General features: G+C 35.0%; 1 protein-coding gene across 48 annotated transcripts in view; it reads left to right on the top strand.

Moving 5' to 3' along the window:
* Positions 1-20,581, top strand: part of RIMS2 (regulating synaptic membrane exocytosis 2) — a 653,442-nt gene that overhangs the window by 232,936 nt on the left and 399,925 nt on the right. For 10 of the 48 annotated variants that reach the window (XM_066265892.1, XM_066265890.1, XM_066265870.1 and 7 more), the window contains exon 1: positions 2,995-3,148. The exons of the other annotated variants lie outside the window; for them this stretch is intronic. In XM_066265892.1, the coding sequence (XP_066121989.1) occupies positions 3,027-3,148 (122 nt within the window). In that variant the 5' untranslated portion in view covers positions 2,995-3,026. Of the gene's footprint in view, positions 1-2,994; positions 3,149-20,581 lie in introns of those variants that run through there. 48 annotated transcript variants of the gene reach the window in all.

Here is a 20,581-nt window from a genome sequence, read left to right as displayed (position 1 = left end):
TGAAACACAAAAGAAACTTTCTTTTTAACAACAAAGAAAAGTTTGCTGTGTAATCAACTAAACTTGCTTCAAAAGGGGTTTTGATTATTTTTACAAATGGAATCCACCCACAGGGGGAAAATATATACATATATTTATATATTTTTAAAATCACAGATAGTATGGTTATTAAGAATCTTAAAAATATATATATTCCGCCTGACCTGTGGTGGCGCAGTGGATAAAGCATCGACCTGGAAATGCTGAGGTTGCTGGTTCAAAACCCTGGGCTTGCCTGGTCAAGGCACATATGGGAGTTGCTGCTTCCAGCTCCTCCCCCCTGTCTCTCTCTCCTCTCTCTCCCTCTCTCTCCTCTCTAAAATGAATAAATAAAATAAAAATTAAAAAAAATATATATATATTCCAACTAACAAATTGAACTTTCATAGATATGAAAAATCAACTTAATGGCCATAGGCTTAAAATTATAATAAGCACATTAGGTTACTTCTGTTTGAATTAAACAGAAGTTGTTAGTTGAAAATTGTGAGATATTTGCTCTAATTGAAATATCCTTGATTGATTACTGGGAGGTAGTTTTCAATTCCTCTATAGAGACTGATCTCTTCACAAATAGATGTGTGTATCTGTGTGCGTTTATTTATGTGTGTACATGTATGGAAGATAGAATGATAGGGAAGGAGCATTTTAAATGGAGTTCAAAGTGAAGGCCTTCATTCAAATCTTTTACGAGCTGTGTAATCTTTACTTCCTTACAGCCTCAATATGACTTCACTTATATGTGGAATCTACTGAACAGAGTAAACTAACAGGCAAAATGGAAACAGGCTCATAGATACAGAAATCAGTTAGAGGGGAGCAGAGTTGGGGACTGGGTGAAAAAAGTAAAGGGATTAATCAAAGAAAAAAAAGACGTTATAGGCACCAACAATAGCATGGTGATTACCAGAAGGAAAGGAGATTGGGGGCAGATAAAGGAAGGTAAAGGGGGATAAAAGGATGGAAGGAGACTTGATTTGGTGGTGGTGAACACCAATACAATATACAGATGATGTATTAAAGACTTGTACATCTGACACATATAATTTTAACCAATGTCACCCCAATAAACTCAATAAAAAATTTTTAAAAAATGATGGTCACATTACCATCCACTCACAATGTTTTCTGGATATTAAAAAATAAATTTAGGCTTGACCTGTGGTGGCGCAGTGGATAAAGCGTCGACCTGGAAATGCTGAGGTCGCCGGTTCAAAACCCTGGGCCTGCCTGGTCAAGGCACATATGGGAGTTGATGCTTCCAGCTCCTCCCCCCTTCTCTCTCTCTGTCTCTCTCTCCTCTGTCTCTCTCCTCTCTAAAAATGAATAAATAAATTAAAAAAAAATAAAAAAAAAATTTATAACTACTTTATAGACCAAAAAATACTTTATATGTTTGTATATATATTTCATAAATAGGTTAGTGTGCACCTATAAAAATTATAGCTTAAATAAGCAAATAGGAGCACTGTTAGTTGAAGACAGACTCATAATTGAATATCTTAGTTTATAAAAGAAAATAAATTAGTTGTTTAAAAATTTGTTATAGAATATTAATTTTTGTGTCATTTAAAAATTTATATTATTACATGATCATTTTGTATTCTTTTGTGACATGCTTATCACGTCAAAAAAGAATTTACCAATTAAAAAAAACTTCTTAGCATATTTATATACCTATTTATTGATAGTGGTATATGTGCTGAAGGGAATGGAAGGAGTTAGGGCTAAAAGTTGAGGTAAAAAAGGGTTAAAAGGGATGTATCTGTAAATAAATGTAGCGGTGTAGGAGAAATTAAAGATCAATAAATATATTAATCATCCATATAAGTGTGTTGATTTTTAAATTTTGGTTTTCACACTTTTAGAGAATCTTTTGTTGAAAGATGGATGCACTTGGATATAGAATAACCTGTAATGTTATGTAAACTAGCACTATTCATTGAGACTGGGTGGTAATCTGGTGTGTTCTAGGACTACTGGAGCTGCCAGGAAACATCCTTTTCTGAAAGATGCTATGACCACCATTTCTGAAAGAAATTAAGAGTAATTAATAAAGCCTCATTGGCATTAGTTGAGTTTTTTGATTTCTGGAAAAGTTCATATTTATGTATACTGTTTAAGTGAATTTTAATTGTTAGAATATATTTTTTCTCCAAAATTACATAAACAATCATGTAATCACAATGTATACCCTTTAAAAAGGGACTAGATTGAGCTATTGACTTCTTAAATAAATAAATGAAGACATTTTAAAATTAAATAAAAAATTAACATGATGAAGTACATGTTTTCTAAATGTTTCTTTAGCAGTGTGGCATTATAAATGCAGGCAGTAAAAGCTCTATGGTCTATCATATTTTTATTGCTTCATGATATCAAAAGAAAGATGTACAACTTATTTTTAGGGTGTTCAGGTCCAATGCAGCAGCTTGAACATTGAAGAGACCTATATCCTCTGTTGCTGGAATTATTTATTTTTCAGGGGAAGAGAAAAGGGTTGGGAAAGGCATAATTTCTCTTCTTTTTACCTAGTAGTAACATTGAGAAGATACCTTGTCCCCATTTTTATTACTTCTTAGATTTTATTGCTGGCAGCCAGATGTGCTGAAATTCCTGACGACAGCATCTATTCATTGCGTGTTTTTAATAGGCTTAGAGAAATATGAGTAGAGTACATGAAAGCAGCTCAGCTTCACACTTCAGCTGGGAATGCCCAAAAAGCTTACTGCTGTTTAGAATTCTTGCTACAGTCAGGAGAAAGCCGAAAGCTGCACGGGTACCGAATCTTCCACGACTGAATTAGAAGAATAATGACTGTACAATTAACTATCAACCTCTGCTCATTTAAGCACAGTTTTTACAGAGCTCAGGAGAAATTTGGAACTTGATTGGCATATTTTTATTTGATGGTGTCTGCAAATAGATGACTTTAAAGACAGGTGGTAAGGAAAAATAAGAGAAGGGAGGAAAAAAAAAGAAGGAAAATGCAATTTGAGACATTGCGCCAGGTCTGCAATTCTGTTTTATCTCATTTTCATGGGGTTTTTTCATCCCCACCAAATATTTTACAAAATGAGCTTTTTGGACAAACGCTGAACAATGCAAGGTGAGTAAAGCTAAACTATATATTCTTTTAGTATTGGTATTTTCAGAATAATAATCTTATGTGTTTATAAAAATTGTTCTGTATTGAAATATTAGCATTTTAAGGGTGCTGTCTTTTCATCAGAAATATAAAATTTTATGTAGTTATCTTAATTAATTTTAAATGGAAAACAAGCTTACTTCAGAGCACAGAAAGCATCTTAAATTTAACTAGCTTGACCTCTGAAACATACAGGCTGTTTTTAGTGATTTCATTTTCTAATAAGTGAAAGGATTAACTTAAATGCCTGATATCTTTTTCTTTGTGATCTTGGCAGTGATTATATTGTATATATAGAGATGGGGCTCTATAATCATATGTGATTTGCTGGAAAATGTGAATTAGCAGTCATGCATGCTCTTTGCAAAACATGCAGAAGATGTTTTCTAGGTCTAAGATATTTCTCTATGCAGGGTAGATCAATAATCACTTTTAAACAAGCTATATTATGGAACTGCTAACAATGCTTTGTATTGGATTACCTAGTTTGGAAGGATGCTTTGTTACAAATTCTGTTGCTTTTCAACCTGATCACTTTTTGTTTTTGTTTTTTTGTTTTTTGTTTTTCTTTTGTGATGAAGGTTGTTAAATTATGAACATGTGTTTTAGATGGTTTTCTAGCTTGCAGTAAAAGAGATACCCCGTTAAAGAATGCTTTTAAAAAGTAGTTTTATTATCCAGTTTTTCCCTCCTTTAAGTTGTTTGCCCTTTGAGAATTTTTATCCATAGTATAGAAAAAACAAACAAACCCATTTTAACTAGATATATATGGAGACATACTGAAAAAAGAAATGATAATGCATTAAACCCTTCTGGAAACTGAGGGAAAAGTAATAGTGCATAGAATATTGAATGGTTTTACTGGTCTCTTCCTTTTAGGGTCTTTGAACAATGTGAGGCAGCCTATTTTAGAGATTAGAATATGTCTGTTAACAGGATGTATGTGTTTTAATTTAACAAATGTAAAGGAGGCTTTATAAATTTGTAGGCACTTAAAATGTTTACCATTGATAAATATATCTATGACCTTTCCATTGAATATGGAACAGCATATTTCCTTTTATAAAATTTCATGTTTTTCCTCAGTGCAGTTCAGTTCAATGAACTAATTTAATTTTTTTTGTTTTGTTTTCTGACTAATGTAAAATATATAATATTATATGACATGCTATGATTTTCTGTAATAGGCTATATTTTAAGATAGTGGGGTTTTTATTTAGTAATACATTGTTTAAGTGTGTGATTTATGATAAAAATACTCTGTATAGATTTAAGTAAAGAGGAAGTATGCCTTTCTTAAAAATTCCATGACCTGAAGCTACCAGAGATTTAGGATTTGTGCTCATCCTTCATAATTCTTTTCCTTGTTTGGTTTTTCTTTTTTCCTGCCAAGGATTTATATGTTTTAAAAATATTAATATTAGGGCTGGATATGTATTCACTTTAGAAATTGTGTTATTAACAACATGGTATGGGATTAATTTTAAAGTAAATGTTACTTGTTTTAAAATATGAGAGTATCTATTTTTTGAGGGAATGTATGCATCTCTATTACTATACATTTGCTTTTGCCCTCAAGTTTCTTTTATTATCATATAATTGCAATGCTCTCATTATTAAAAATCTGAAATTTTATGCTGCTGTAATTAAACATAAAATTGTGGCATTTCTAAGGATTCTGTAAGACTAGTCTTATTTAACTTATTTTAAGGCTTTACCTAAATTATCTGAAACTACCAATTAATCACATAATTTATTCTGTTTTAGGAAAAATATCCCTGCCTATGCTCTTAACTTCTTGGTCTTATAAAAGCATAAGGCATTTTTATCACAAATAAATCTATTGCTCTTTATAATTAATCAAGTACTTCATTTTCTTATAAAATCAGTCAAAACCAGTTTACAAATAGCTATTATTTTAGAAGTACAAAGTAAAAATAAATTTATAAGAATGTGCTAGTAATGAACCCTCCACATATTTTAATGTTTTAGTTACTTTGTGTTTAAATCAGACATGTGGTCTTTTTAAGTTATTATTCTGCTTAGATTTCAAAAAAATACAGATATCTCAGTATTAACATTTCATTAACATTGAATCAGAAAAATGTAGACTACAACAATCATCCTTGAAGAAACAAAAATGGAAAAGAATGACTTGAGCATGTCATCAGAAGATGTTAAATTACAACTTAAGATTTTTTTTCTAAACAATGGGCCTTTCAACTTCATGGACTGGACATTATGCTCTTGAGATTTGCAGTATCAATTATATAACTATCACCTCTGGAGAGAACAGTTTGCTTGTTAGTACATGGATAGTAATCATTTCTTTGGAATAGTTAAAATGAAATATTCAGTATTTGTACTATGCCATTAATTACATCTTTAAACTGATAGAAAATAACATTAGGGATATGGACAATTAGATTATATTTTCTTCTAAATTGTTTTCTAAGAGAAATACTAGAATAGTACCCTGCATCAATTGTAGATAACATTTTATTAAAAGGGACCCTTTCAAGTAGTTTTCTTGAGACTGTTTCTAGGTCCTCAATCTTATCCCTAAATCTTCAACTCAACTTTCTTCAGCTTGTCAATGACAGGGCAGTATCCTTTCGTGACATATTAACAATAAAACTTCAAAAGATGAAAATTTCTCAAAGGAATTCCTCCAAAACTATTTCCAGGTTCATCTTGCCAAAGGAGCAAAGATTTTAAAGACACCAATAATTTAGTTATGTTGCATAACTCACTGAACTAGAGATTAATATAGTTAAAGAATTTTATTATCTAGCAGGCGTCCCCAAACTACAGCCGGTGGGCTGCATGTGGTTCCCTGAGGCCATTTATCTGCCCCCGTCGCACTTCCGGAAGGGGCATCTCTTTCATTGGTGGTCAGTGAGAGGAGCACTGTATGTGGCAGCCCTCCAATGGTCTGAGGGACAGTGAACTGGCCCCCTGTATAAAAAGTTTGGGGACCCCTGAAATGAATAATTGATATTTAGTTGTGAATGAAAATTGTTATACTATGTTAGACTAACTTTTTGTTGGAAATTATATAGCACAGTCCTTATGTTTCAAACTGAGAGTTCTTTTAAAAATTATTTATGCATTTTAGAGAGAGAAAGGAAGAGAAAGAGAGAGAGAGAAACATTGATTTGTTGTTCCACCCATTCATGCACCCATTGGTTGCCTCATGTCTGTGGTCCTGATAGGAGATCGAACCCACAAACGTGGTGCATGCTCTAACCAACTGAGCCACCTGGCCAGGGCCCTGAAAGTTCTTATTCTCATATTATTGTGGTTCTCGAGTATCATTTTAGTGCTTAAAAGAGGTGGCAGGATATCATCTGTTCTTTTACAGCTAAAATAATAAACTGAAGGTTCAGCAAGAAAAAAAAATAGTGTCCTAAGTCAATCCACCTGATAGGCTTTAATGAAATGTCACTTAAATTATTGTTATGAAGTTTTCCTACTCTAAACTTATTTTTCCCAAATTTAATTAATTCAGATACAAAGATAATGGCTCTTGTTGCCAGTAGAAGTCCTCAAGTACTAAATTCATTATGAAATCTAAATTTTGTGATCTTGTCTTTGGAAGGAAACATAAATATTGGGATGTTAGAAGATATATATATATATATATATTTTTTAGAAGATATATTTTTAATATAGTTCACTGCACTGAGTGATTAGTTGCTTTGAACTCTAGTTGAAAGATGATTTCTATCTTTTGTCATAAAATTTCTGGAAGATATACTTAATATACCCTAAGTTTTTCCATAAACTGATTTTTAGTAATCATTTTAATACAGTGAAGAAATATGTGTTTTTCTCCAGATGTAATTATTTCATTGTCAACAAATGTGTGACAGTGAATTTGCTGTACTGGCTGGCCACAGAGGGGCATAATAGGACTAGATTTACTCAGAATAGATACTGAAGACAGTTTTTCTCTCCCTTCTGTATACATGTGCAGCATTTCATATTAATTATTTTAACTAGTGTTACCCTAATAAATTCAATTGAAAAATATATGCAGACTTTCATATTAAATGAAAGAGTAAATAAAAACACTTAGTAGACCAAAGAATATTTGGATTTGTTGGTTTTTTAATTATAAGTAAGTTAACCATAAATAAGTTCTTGTTTTATCTGAACTAGTCCTAGTTCATGCCTGCTGTCTTCCACTATTTGTTAGTACTGTATCACTTTACTCTCTCAGTAGTGTTAATTTGACATTAAGTCACAGGGACACTCTAATTATTTTTAAAAAATGGGAAGCTTAAAATCACCTAGTGTAAATGGACTCTTTTTCACTGAAACATTTCCACAGTTCTAAAACATTAATAGTATTTAAAATAAAATTTGAATTTGTAAAATAAATGTTTACTTATTTAGTCTGGTAGTGTTTTTGGTTAGAAGTATTTAGTCATTTACATAGCATTTAATATTGCTTTGGTTTATAATGAAGCCATCACTGTATGTTCAGGATTTTTGACACAGACAATTGTTATTTATCATGGCATATGAATGGCTACTTTGACATTGACAGACTAGCATGCTTACTTTTCGTAGCTCTGAGAGTACAGTATTTACAGTGTGCATTGTGTGGAGTTGGTAGAAGCACAGCAAAATTGGTATATCATGTTGGGACCATATCTCATGAACAGTCTGTATTTTGAAGTATAGAGCCAGTCGATAGTCTGATACACGTGCACACACATGTGCATACACACATTCATTTATTATGTATGTATATAAACCTTGTTAAATATTTAATAATTATATATAAAATTATATACTTTAGGCCATAAAGGTTATCTTAATGATTCTCTACATTTCTAGTCAAAATGAATTTTAATTCATAGATATATATCATTGACATTTTTACTTGAATCTTTATTGTGGACCTTCACTATAAGCCACAGTTATTACAATAAATACTTAATCTGATACTGATAAAAAGTCTCTAAGTATTTTCTTTATTGAAAGAACTTTTTATACAGTTATTGCTTTTGTGGATGACTGATAAATGTTACTATACTTTTTTATTATAAACTTTTAGATCTTAGAAAACTCAAAGAAGATAATTACTTATAAACTTTTTTCTGTATAACTCTGGCAATATTCACTGAATAGTAATATGAATTCAATTCATTTTATATGTGCTATGGCTGTCTTCATAACCATCTATGAAGGACAAAGATTCATATAGCAAGCAAAAGAATTTCTAGGACTGACTTACAATTTGAGTTTGGCTTCTGAAAATGAAAAGGTTTAAGTATATCAGAAATATGTGTGAGCACTTTTTTTGGGCAAAATGAAAAAAGCTATTGAACTTTAAAATTATAGTATCTTAAAATTTAAAGACTCTTTATTTTGCCTCGTAATTTTGTTTTTATCAGAAAGCACTTTCTTAAAAAACTAACTCAATATGTAAAGCAGGTAAAAATGGAATAGCTCTGGTTTGGAAATTGGGATGTGAAATCCACATTAGGCTCTAAGAAACACAAATTTTAACTGATTACTTAAATTCAGGACTTCTTAAACTCCTTTGAATTCTCCATCTCATTGTGTGACCTTTGAAATGTCAGAGATAGAGGTAATAGAAAATGGAAAGGAGAGCTGCCATATTTAGTCAAGGATTAATGCCTGACTTTTTTACAAATATTGTGGTAGCTTACCTTGGGTAGTGTTGAACTTGGATTATATTGGCCAGCTATGTACTGGCTATGTGATATTGGTAAAGTCACTATAGTATGAGCTTCTTGAGGTAGGGACTATATATTCAATAACCTCTGCATTTCCACATTTATCCCTCAGGCTTCTTTCAATCAATATCAGCCTTCCTCAGTCTCCAGATCCAGATATTGCTCTATTTTTCTCACTCTACTATAAATTAGTTCTGTCTGTTCAAAACCTTATATAATTGAAACTGTATAGCACATACTATCAGTAGTATTCCATGTTATGAATATACTACACTCCCAAATAAGTCTTTTTGTGGTGATACATATACTGCTCACAAAAATTAGGAGATATTTTATAGCTTCATATTCATTTTGAAATATCCCCTAATTAAAATTTTTATTTTTTATTTTTCTGAAGTGAGAAGTGGGGAGGCAGAGAGACAGACTTCTGCATGCGCCTGACCGGATCCACTTGGCAAGCCCACTAGGGGGTGATGTTCTGCCCATCTGGGGCATTGCTCCATTGCAACTGGAGCCATTCTAGCATCTGAGGTGGAGGCTATGGGGACATCCTCAGTGCCTGGGCCAACTTTGCTCCAGTGGAGTCTTGGCTGCAGGAGGGGAAGAGAGAGATAGAGAGAAAGGAGAGGGGGAAAGGTGGAGAAGCAGATAGGCGCTTCTCCTGTGTGCTCTGGCTGGGAATCGAACCCAAGACTTCCACATGCTGGGTCGATACTCTACCACTGAGCCAGCCTGCCAGGCCCTCCCCTAATTTTTGAGCAGTATATATTATATATTATACATATTTGCTATATTGATAGGTATAGACATAGATGTAGACGTAGATGTAGACATAGATATAGACATATATTTGGGGGTCAATACCCTGAAGAGGCAATGGGTCGCAGGATAAGCATATATTTAGTTTTATGATGCCAGACCAATTAGAAAAAAAAAGTGGTTGTATATTTTAAATTCCCACCAAATATGTTTGACAGTTTTGATGGTTCCACACTTTCCAACATTTGATAATATATCTTTTTAAGTTTTGTCATTCTGGTGAGTTTGTATTGCCATCTTATGATATTATTTTGTATTTGACTAACGGTATTAAACACTTTTTCATGTGTTCTTTGGCCATTTGCGCATCTTCCATTGTGACATGCCTGTTCAAGATTTTTTTGCTCTATTGTGGATATTAGTCATTTGTCAGATACATGCCTTGTGAATATTTCCTCCCATTACATTGCTTCCTTGTTTGTTTTTTAAATAATGCCTTTAAGTGAGCAGAAATTTTAATTTTGATGAATTTTAATTTATCAGTATTTTTCTGTTATGGTTTTTGTTTTCTATATGCTGTCTAAATCCCTTTGTCAATCCTTAAATCATGAACCTATTCTCCTTTATGTCTTCCAAAGCTGTAATGGTTTTAGCTTTTGATTTTAGGCATGTGATCCATCAAACACATTAATTTTTGTATGTGTGGTATGAAGATAGAGGTCAAGAGTTATATTTTTTTAAATGACTTTTCACTGTTCTATCACAATTTGCTGATTGGAATTAAAGACTTTCTACACCCTATTGGATTTTGTCACCTTTGTAGAGAATTAAATAATGATATAAGTGTGGTTTAATTTCTGGGCAGTCTATTCTGTTTCATTGAGCTCTCTCTCTGTGTGTATCCCTATATCTTACCTTAATAGAAATCCTGAAGTCGGGTAGTATAAGTTAACCACATTTTTTTCAAAGATATGCTGAGTATTCTACATTCTTTGCATTATTACATATATATTTTATAATTAATTTATAATTTTACTTTAAAAGTTTCCTGAGATTAAGTCTTTATTGTTTAGTATTTCTGTAGATTATTTCAGGGAGAATTAACATTTTAACAACATTGACTATTCCATTGTTATGTCTTTTCATTTATTTAGGTCTTTTATTTTATTAATTAATTAATTAATTAATTTGAGAGAGAGAGTCAGAGAGAGGGATAGACAGGGACAGACAGACAGGGACGGAGAGATGAGAAGATGAGAAGCATCAATCATTAGTTTTTTCATTGCGCGTTGCAACACCTTAGTTGTTCATTGACTGCTTTCTTAATATGTGCCTTGACCGCGGGCCTTCAGCAGACCGAGTAACCCCTTGCTCCAGCCAGCTACCTTGGGCTCAAACCAGTGAGCTTTTTTTTTTCTCAAACCAGATGAGCCCACGCTCAAGCTGGCGACCTCAGGGTCTCGAACCTGGGTCTTCCGCATCCCAGTCTGACGCTCTATCCACTGCACCACGGCCTGATCAGGCTATTTAGATCTTTTAAAATTTATCTAAGAATATTTTGTAGTTTTAAGTGTAGAAGGCTTGAATGACTGTAGTTAATTTTTTTCATAAGTATTTTAAGTTTTTCTTTTTTTATTTAGAAAATTAACTTTAACAGGGTAACATTGATCAATAGAGTTCATAGGTTTCAGGTGAACATTTCTATAGCATTTGAACTGCTGATTATGTTGTATACCCATCACCCAAAGTCAAATCATTTTCTGTCATCTTGTATTTGTCCCTCTTTACATCCTCCCTCCCGTTCTCTCAAATTCCCTTCCTCCTCCCCCACATTCCCTTCCCCCTAATAACCACTTCACTTTTATCTATGTCCATGAGTCTCAGTTTTATATCCCACCTATGTGTGAAATCATATAGTTCTTAGCTTTTTCTGATTTACTTGTTTCACTCAGTATAACATTCTCAAGGTCCCTCCATGTTGTAAATGTCACTATGTCATCGTTTCTATATCTGAGTTTTGATCTTACTATAAATTGAATTAGTTTTTAGCTTTCAGTTTCTAGTAATTTTCTGCTAATATACAAATATATAATGTATTGTTAATATTATCTGTGTAATACATAACCTTGCCAAATTTACTTTTTATTTCTAGCAGCTGTTTTGTAGATTTGTTGATATCCCTTGTAAACAATGTAATCTTCAAATACAGTTTTACTTCTTTTCCAATATTTATGCTTTTTAATTATTTTTCTTGTTTTATTATACTGCTTAAGACCAATTGTACGATGTTAAACAGAAGTTGAGAGTCTATTAGTTTATTAATACTTTTCTAAAAAATCATGAATGACTTTGCATTTCGTGAAATGCTTTTCTGTGGTTATTGAAATGGTCATGATTCTTCCTTGTTTTGTTAATATTGCTAATTAGTTGAGCTTTAAATATTATACCAACTGTGCATTTCTGGTTAAATCCCTTTGTCATGGGGTATTACTCACTTTATATATTGTTGGCTTAGATTTTCTACTCTTTCATGTGGATTTATTTATCTATGTTCATGAAAGCTATTCTCTTGTTTTCTTTTACTGAAATATCATTGAGAGGTTTTGACATCAGGATTTTTCTAACTTTATAAAATGAGTTGGGACTTTCTTTTTAAACTTATGTTCTATTTTGTCAACATTGAGTGTCAGATTGATGTTATGTCTTCCTTAAATATGTGAAAGAATTCACCGGTGAAACCATAAACATTGTTTTCTGTGTGAAAGTTCTGATAAAGAATTTATTTGTTTAAGATAAATAAGGCTATTTAGATACTGTAATCTTTGTTACTTGTGATAAGTTTTGTTTTTCAAGAAATTAGCCATTTCACTTAAGTTCATTAATTTGTTGTTATAAATTTCATAATTTTTACTTTTTTTAAAATTTTATTTATTTATTTATTTTATTTTTCTGAAGCTGGAAACGGGGAGGCAGTCAGACAGACTCCCAAATGCGCCTGACCGGGATCCACCCAGCACGCCCACCAGGGGGCGATGCTATGCCCATCCCGGGCACTGCCCTGTCTCTACCAGAGCCACTCTAGCGCCTGAGGCAGAGGCCAAGGAGCCATCCCCAGCGCCCGGGCCATCTTTTGCTCCAATGGAGCCTTGGCTGCGGAGGGGAAGAGAGAGACAGAGAGGAAGGAGAGGGGGAGGGGTGGAGAAGCACATGGGCGCTTCTCCTATGTGCCCTGGCCGGGAATCGAACCCGGGACTCCCGCATGCCAGGCTGACGCTCCACACTGAGCCAACTGGCCAGGACCAATCTTTTTGATGTCTATTGAATCTATATTGATAATTTTTTATTTCTGATATTGGTATATTTTGTAATTTGTGATCATTCTTTTGTTTGCTTGATTAGTTTGCCTGGGAGTTTATCATATTTTTTTTTCTTTAGCTTTGTTCATCTTATCTATTGTTTGTCTACTGTTTCACTCATTAATATTTTTATGCTAATTATTTTATTTTTTTCTTACCATTTTAATTATTTTTCTTCCTGAAGATCCAAGTTTTCATTAGTTATACTTCAGCCTGGAGAACTTCCTTTAGTATTTGTATTAACTTCTCCATTTACTTTTATTTGAAAAAAAGTCTTCATTTAGTTTTTTTTTAATAGTTTCTATGATTATAGAACTCTTTGTTTACAGTCTTTTTTTTTTTTTTTTTGTATTTTTCTGAAGCTGGAAACGGGGAGAGACAGACGAACTCCCGCATGCGCCCAACCGGGATCCACCCGGCATGCCCACCAGGGGCGATGCTCTGTCCACCAGGGGGCGATGCTCTGCCCCCCCAGGGCGTCGCTCTGCGGTGACCAGAGCCACTCTAGCGCCTGGGGCAGAGGCCAAGGAGCCATCCCCAGCGCCCGGGCCATCTTTGCTCCAATGGAGCCTTGGCTGCGGGAGGGGAAGAGAGAGACAGAGAGGAAGGGAGGGGGGGGGATGGAGAAACAAATGGGCACTTCTCCTATGTGCCCTGGCTGGGAATCGAACCCGGGTCCCCCGCATGCCAGGCCGATGCTCTACCGCTGAGCCAACTGGCCAGGGCCTATAGTCTTTTTTTTTTTTTTTTAATTGTTACTGTTTAAAGAAACTTTCGTATTTTCTGTTGAGAACTACAAGTTTATGATGACAAGTCAGTGGAACTTGAAATCATTGTTCTTTTTTATTTAAAGTGTTGTGTTATTTTTATTTATTTATTTATTTATTTTTGTATTTTTTCTGAAGCTAGAAACAGGGAGAGACAGTCAGACAGACTCCCGCATGCGCCCAACAGGGTTCCACCCAGCATGCCCACCAGGGGGCGATGCTCTACCCCTCCGGGGCGTCACTTTGCCACGACCAGAGCCACTCTATCGCCCGGGGCAGAGGCCAAGGAGCCATCCCCAGCGCCCGGGCCATCCTTGCCCCAATGGAGCCTCCGCTGTGGGAGGGGAAAAGAGAGACAGAGAGGAAGGAGAGGGGGAGGGGTGGAGAAACAGATGGGCGCTTCTCCTGTGTGCCCTGGCTGGGAATCGAACCCAGGACCTCTGCACACCAGGCCGACGCTCCACCACTGGGCCAACCAGCCAGGGCCTCTCTTTTCTTCTTTTCCAAGTGAGAGGAAGGGAGACAGAGAGATAGACTCCCGCATGTGCCCCAAGCAGGATCCACCTGGCAACCCCCATCTGTGGCTATGCTCACTACCAAGCTACTTTTAGCACCTTTAGGTGGAGGCTCCATTGAGCCATGGCTGCAGGAAGGGAAAAGAGAGAGATAAGAGGGAGGGGTGGAGAATCAGATGGTCACTTCTTCTGTGTGCCTTGACTGGTAATTGAATCTGGGACATCTACACACTAGGCCAACACTCTACCACTGAGCCAACCAGCCAGGACCTAAAAGGTTGTGTTTCTTAGGTTGCTCTCAAATTTTCTCTTTATCTTTTGTTTGTTACAGTTTATTCAGAGGTGCCCATGTGTGGTTTTATTGTATTTTTTTCTTTGATTTGCTGTGTTTCTTAAGTTTATAAATTTATATCTTTTACCTAACATGATAATATTTTCTATTGTTCTGACATTTTTTGTACCCCCTTTATTTTATTTTATTTTTTGCATTTTAGGCCTTTTATAAATTACTCTCAAATTCTTATAATTTTTTTCAATTTCTTTCTGTTATTTGGATTAGGTAATTTTTAACTTTATTGATTCTTTTATAATCTGCTATCAGATGTAAAGCTCATTTAGTGAATTTTTTATTTCAGTTTTAATTTTTGTTCTAAAATTTTCATTTGGTTTTATTTTATAGTCACTATTTCTCTGTTGGGATTTTCTCTCTTTTTACTCATTATGAATATATTGCCTTTACTTTCTTTAATATAGTTATTATAATAACTTTAAAATTCTTTTTGTCTAGTTTTAATATCAAGTCATCTCTCAGATGCCATTGATTGTTTTTCTCTTGAGTATGGGTCATGTTTTCTAATTTTTATTATATCAATAATTTGTGTTTATATCTTGGACATGGTTAACAATACTTGATAGGGACATTGAAGAGTGTTGATTATTATTAAAGAACAAGTTGGTTAACTTACTGAGCTTGACCTATAGACTTTGTTTCTCCTGAGGTACAGCAGCTGAAATTTTAGTTTAATTATTTTAATGTTTGCAGAGCTGCTTGATGTCTTACTGGGTATCCATGAGATTGGGAAGTGTTTATTATATACAAAACCTAACTGTTCCTTTCTGTAGTTAGTTTTTTCTTGGTATTTCCCCTCTCTTTCCATTTTCTGTATTTGTTCACACTCTTTCCTCTGATTTTTCAAGCTAGTAAGACCCTGAGTTTTCTTACATAGATTTAGCCTCTAGGAATTGATTTGACTTTGCAAAATGTCATAAAATGGGAAACTTACCCAGTGTCATTACCTTCTTTCAAATCACAGTTGCACTGCAGTGTCTGTTGTCGTCTTCTTCTTCTTCTTCTTCTTCTTCTTCTTCTTCTTCTTCTCTTCTTTCTTTTTTATTATTTATGGCCTTCCAAATCATTGTTTATTCATAACTCATACAGAAAATTTTAACTTTGGGAGGGTTAGTGTGATGACCATTATCAAAAGATGAATCTACTTTTTAATATTTTCATGATCTGATTTATTGATTTTTTAAAGAGAGAAATGGGGTTGGGGGAAGGAGCGGGCAGCATCCTTTTGTGGTAGTTGTTTTTGTATGTGCCTTGCAAGTCCAGGGCTTTGAACTAGCAACCTCAGCATTCCAGGTTGATGCTTTATCTACTACGCCTCTACAGATCAGGATGTTTTTTATTTTTATTTATTTATTTATTTATTTATTTATTTATTTATTTACAGAGACAGAGTCAGAGAGAGGGATAAATAGGGACAGACAGACAGGAATGGAGAGAGATGAGAAGCATCAATCATTAGTTTTTTGTTGTGACTCCTTAGTTGTTCATTGATTGCTTTCTCATATGTGCCTTGACCGTGGGCCTTCAGCAGACTGAGTAACCCCTTGCTCAAGCCAGCAACCTTGAGTCCAAGCTGGTGAGCTTTGCTCAAACCAGATGAGCCCACGCTCAAGCTGGCAACCTCGGGGTCTCGAACCTGGGTCCTCGGCATCCCAGTCTGACGCTCTATCCACTGCGCCACCGCCTGGTCAGGAGTGTTTTTTAATATTTTAAATTTTATTGGTTGCCCTGGCTGGTTGGCTCAGCGGTAGAGCGTTGGCCTGGCGTGCGGGGGACCCGGGTTCGATTCCCAGCCAGGGCACATAGGAGAAGCGCCCATTTGCTTCTCCACCCCCGCCCCCCTCCTTCCTCTCTGTCTCTCTTCCCCTCCCGCAGCCAAGGCTCCATTGGAGCAAAAGATGGCCCGGGCGCTGGGGATGGCTCCTTGGCCTCTGCCCCAGGCGCTAGAGTGGCTCTGGTCGTGGCAGAGCAACGCCCCCGGAGGGGCAGAGCATCGCCCCCTGGTGGGCAGAGCGTCGCCCCTGGTGGGCGTGCCGGGTGGATCCCGGTCGGGCGCATGCGGGAGTCTGTCTGACTGTCTCTCCCTGTTTCCAGCTTCAGAAAAATACAAAAAATAAAAAAATAAAAAAAATAATAAAAAAAATTTTATTGGTTAAACATTATACTGGTAGAAATTATATCTGTAACTTATTTTTGTAATTCCAACTTTGTTCTGTGTAATTTGTTGTTCTTTTCCAAATATCATTAGATAGGCAGTTGCCTACTGACTGGAAACCTTACGTCCTTCTAATCAGATTATCATTGTATCATCAGAATATATAGAGAATACATACTTTTCAATATATTTTTTTACTACTTTACTTTATCATATTCTAATGAGTATTGCTAATGATAAAACATGAACAATATGCTTATGGGATTTCTTCACAGAAAACAGAAAATTAATATGTCTGTTCTAACTATAAGAAAAAATGTCTAATCAGATACAAAGAAGAGACAAAAGTCATCATATTTGTTCTTCACCTTTTAGTTGAATGGGCATCCATTTCGAAGATAATTTCCACAAGGAATTTTTAAGGAAAATTTGATGATGTATATCATGAAAATTTCTTTTGGGATAGTGCTTACCATTGATTCTTCAATTGGTGTCAATCACAGTATGAGAAATAAAATGTGTACTGAAATTTGATGACAGTTATTTGTAATCATGGTCCATTTTATAAAGTAAAAAAATTTTCAATTCTACAGTGTATTTTTTATTTTTTTTACAATTAACTTCTGAACATTAGTTCTTTGGGGCCTGCTGAGTTTTTTGAAACAACAGTTGGTGAACACAAAAATAGGATATAGTACCTTTTCTCAAGAAATTGAACAGCTTGTAATAAAGCTATCTGCACAAAATAAATCTGATGATGAAAGTACACTTAGAGCAATGTGTGCTTTAAAGAGTATTCCACATTTACCATGAAGCCCACAGAACTAAGGGGATGCTTACTATATCCTTTATACTGGCATTGCAAAAATACATACCATAGATAAGTAGGTTCACTTGAAAAATCGTACCACAATTTGGTGATATAGTCCAAAGATTATATGAAATTCTTCACCTACATGAGCATATGAATTTTTAAATTATTGTTCATGTTAGATTATGTGAAGACTTTATGAACTCTTGATATGAGTACATCATATATTACAATAGTTTTCTGTTACTGCTAGCATAGTGGGTTAAAGCAATACCCATTTACATTCTTGCAGTTCCATAGGTCAGAAGTTCAGGTGGGCCCATCTGAGTTCTCTTCTTAGGGTCTCACAAGGCTGAACCAAGATATCAGCTAGCCTGGACTCTTATCTGGAAGGTCATGGGAAGAGTCCACATCCAAGTTCATTAAGCTCATTGGCAGAACCCAGTACTTTGTGGTTGTGGACTGTGATCCCTGTTTCCTGGTGACTGTCAGCTGAGGGCTGCTTTCAACTTCTAGAGGCCTCTTTCATTTTTTGGCTCATGATTCTGTTAATTTTATGTTTTTTTAAATAGTAATTCTTTTAAAAATTGAGATATAATTGACATATAACATTGTAGTTATAGAACTAAAACATAATGATTTGATGTATGTACACATTGCAAAGTGAGTACCAAAATTAGTTTAGTTAACATTCATTACATTCATTACTACATATAGGTTATTTATTTATTTATTTATTGTCTGACAGCTATGGATAGTACTTTTAGTACTGTGTTGAATAAAAGTGATGAAAGCTGACATCCCTATTTTATTTCTGATCTTAAAGAAAGTGCCTTTAGATTTTGTCCGTTGAATTCATGATGTTGGCTGTTGGTTTGTCATATATGGATTTTGTTATATTGAAGCATGATTTCTCCATTCCCACTTTATTGAGTATATTTTTTTAATCAAAAATGGGTGCTGAGTTTATCTGCATCTATTGGTATGATCATGTGATTTTTATTTTTCATTTTGTTTATGTGATGTGTTTATTGATTTGTGGATATGCTACCAATCTTATGTCCCCAGAACAAATCCCACTTGCTCATGGTGTATGATCTCTTTAATGTGTTGCTCAATCTGGGTAATTAATACTTTGTTGAGGATTTAGCATCTATATTTATCAGGGTTATTGGCCTATAATTTTCTTTCTTTGTAGTGTCTTTACCTGGTTTTGGAATTAAGATAATATTGGCCTCATAAAAAGAGCTCGGAACTGTTTCCTCCTCCTGGATTTTTGGAATAGTTTGAGAAGGATAAATGATAATTCCTTTCAGAATGTTCGTTAAAATTTGCCTTGAGACCATCTGGTGTACCATCTTTGTTTGCTGGGAGTTTTTGATTACTGCTTAAATTTCATTAGTTGGTCTATTTTACTGATTCTTTCTGACTTAGTTTTGGAAGATTGGTGTTTCTAGGAATTTATCCATTTCACTCAGTTTGTCCAATTTGTTGGCATATAGTTACTTATAATATTTTCTTACAATCCTTTGTATTTCCGTGATGTTACTTGTTACTTTTTCTCTTCAATTTCTGATATTGTTTATTTAGATCATCTCTCATTTTTTCCCAATTAGTCTAGTTAAATGTTCATCAGTATTATTTATCTTTTCAAAGAAACAGCTCTTGTTTTCATTGATGTCTTTGTATTTTTTTTAACCTCTATGCCATTTATTTTCACTCTGATCTTTATTATTTTCTTCCTTCAATTTACTCTGGGCTTTGCTTGTTGTTCATTTTGTAGTTCTTTTAGGTGTGGAGTTAGATTGTTTATTTGAGATTTTTATGCTTCTTGAGGTAGGACACTAATGCTATGAACTTGCCTTGCAGGACTGCTTTAGCTGTGTCCCATTGCTTTTGGGTTGTTGTGTATTTATTTTTGTTTCCAGGTAACTTTTGATTTCTTTCTAGATCACATTGTTAACCCATTCATTATTTAATAATATGTTAGTTAGCCTGCAGGTGTTTGAATGATTTTTTCAATTTTTTTAAATTATTTTTTTAATTATTTTTTTTTTCCTGAAGCTGGAAACAGGGAGAGACAGCCAGACAGACTCCCGCATGCGCCCGACAGGGATCCACCCGGCATGCCCACCAGGGGCGACACTCTGCCCACCAGGGGGCGACGCTCTGCCCCCCTGGGGTGCTGCTCCACCATGACCAGAGCCACTCCAGGGCCCGGGGCAGAGGCCAAGGAGTCATCCTCAGCACCCGGGCCATCCTCGCTCCAATGGAGCCCCGGCTGCAGGAGGGGAAGAGAAATACAGAAAGGAAGGAGGGGGTGGGGGTGGGGAAGCAAATGGGCGCCTCTCCCATGTGCCCTGGCCGGGAACCGAACCCGGGTCCCCCGCACGCCAGGCCGACGCTCCACTGCTGAGCCAACTGGCCAGGGCCTCAATTTTTAAATTATAGTTGAGTTCTAGTTTTATATCATTGTAGTCAGAGAAAATGCTTGATATGATTTTAATCTTCCTGAGTTTATTAAGACTTACTTTGTGTCTTAAGATGCCTTAAGGTCTTTAAGAATGTTCTGTAAGTATCAATTAAATCCATGCCTTCCAGCATATCATTTAAGGTTGCTGTTGCTTTGTTGACTTTTTTGTCTGGACATCTACCCATTGGTGTCAGTGGGGTGTTAAATTTCCTATTATGACTGTATTGTTGTCACTCTCTCCCTTAATATCCACCAAAGTTTTCTATATATTTATATGTAGGTGCTCTCAATTCGGAGGCATGTATGTTTAAAAGGGTTATATCCCCTTTTTGGATTGATTCCTTCAGTCATGTAGTAACATTCTTTGGCTCTTGTTATGGCCTTTGTTTGCATTCTATTTTGTTTGGCATTACTATATGCCAGCTTTGTTTTTGTTTCCTTTTGCATGGAATATTTTTTCTATTCTTTTACTATTAGTCCTTTTGTATCATTTGT

This window comes from Saccopteryx bilineata, chromosome 3, assembly GCF_036850765.1.
Source record: "Saccopteryx bilineata isolate mSacBil1 chromosome 3, mSacBil1_pri_phased_curated, whole genome shotgun sequence".
Lineage (NCBI taxonomy): Eukaryota > Metazoa > Chordata > Mammalia > Chiroptera > Emballonuridae > Saccopteryx > Saccopteryx bilineata.
The sequence above is the reverse complement of the archived record's forward strand: the minus strand, read 5'-3'. Positions and strand labels throughout refer to the sequence as shown.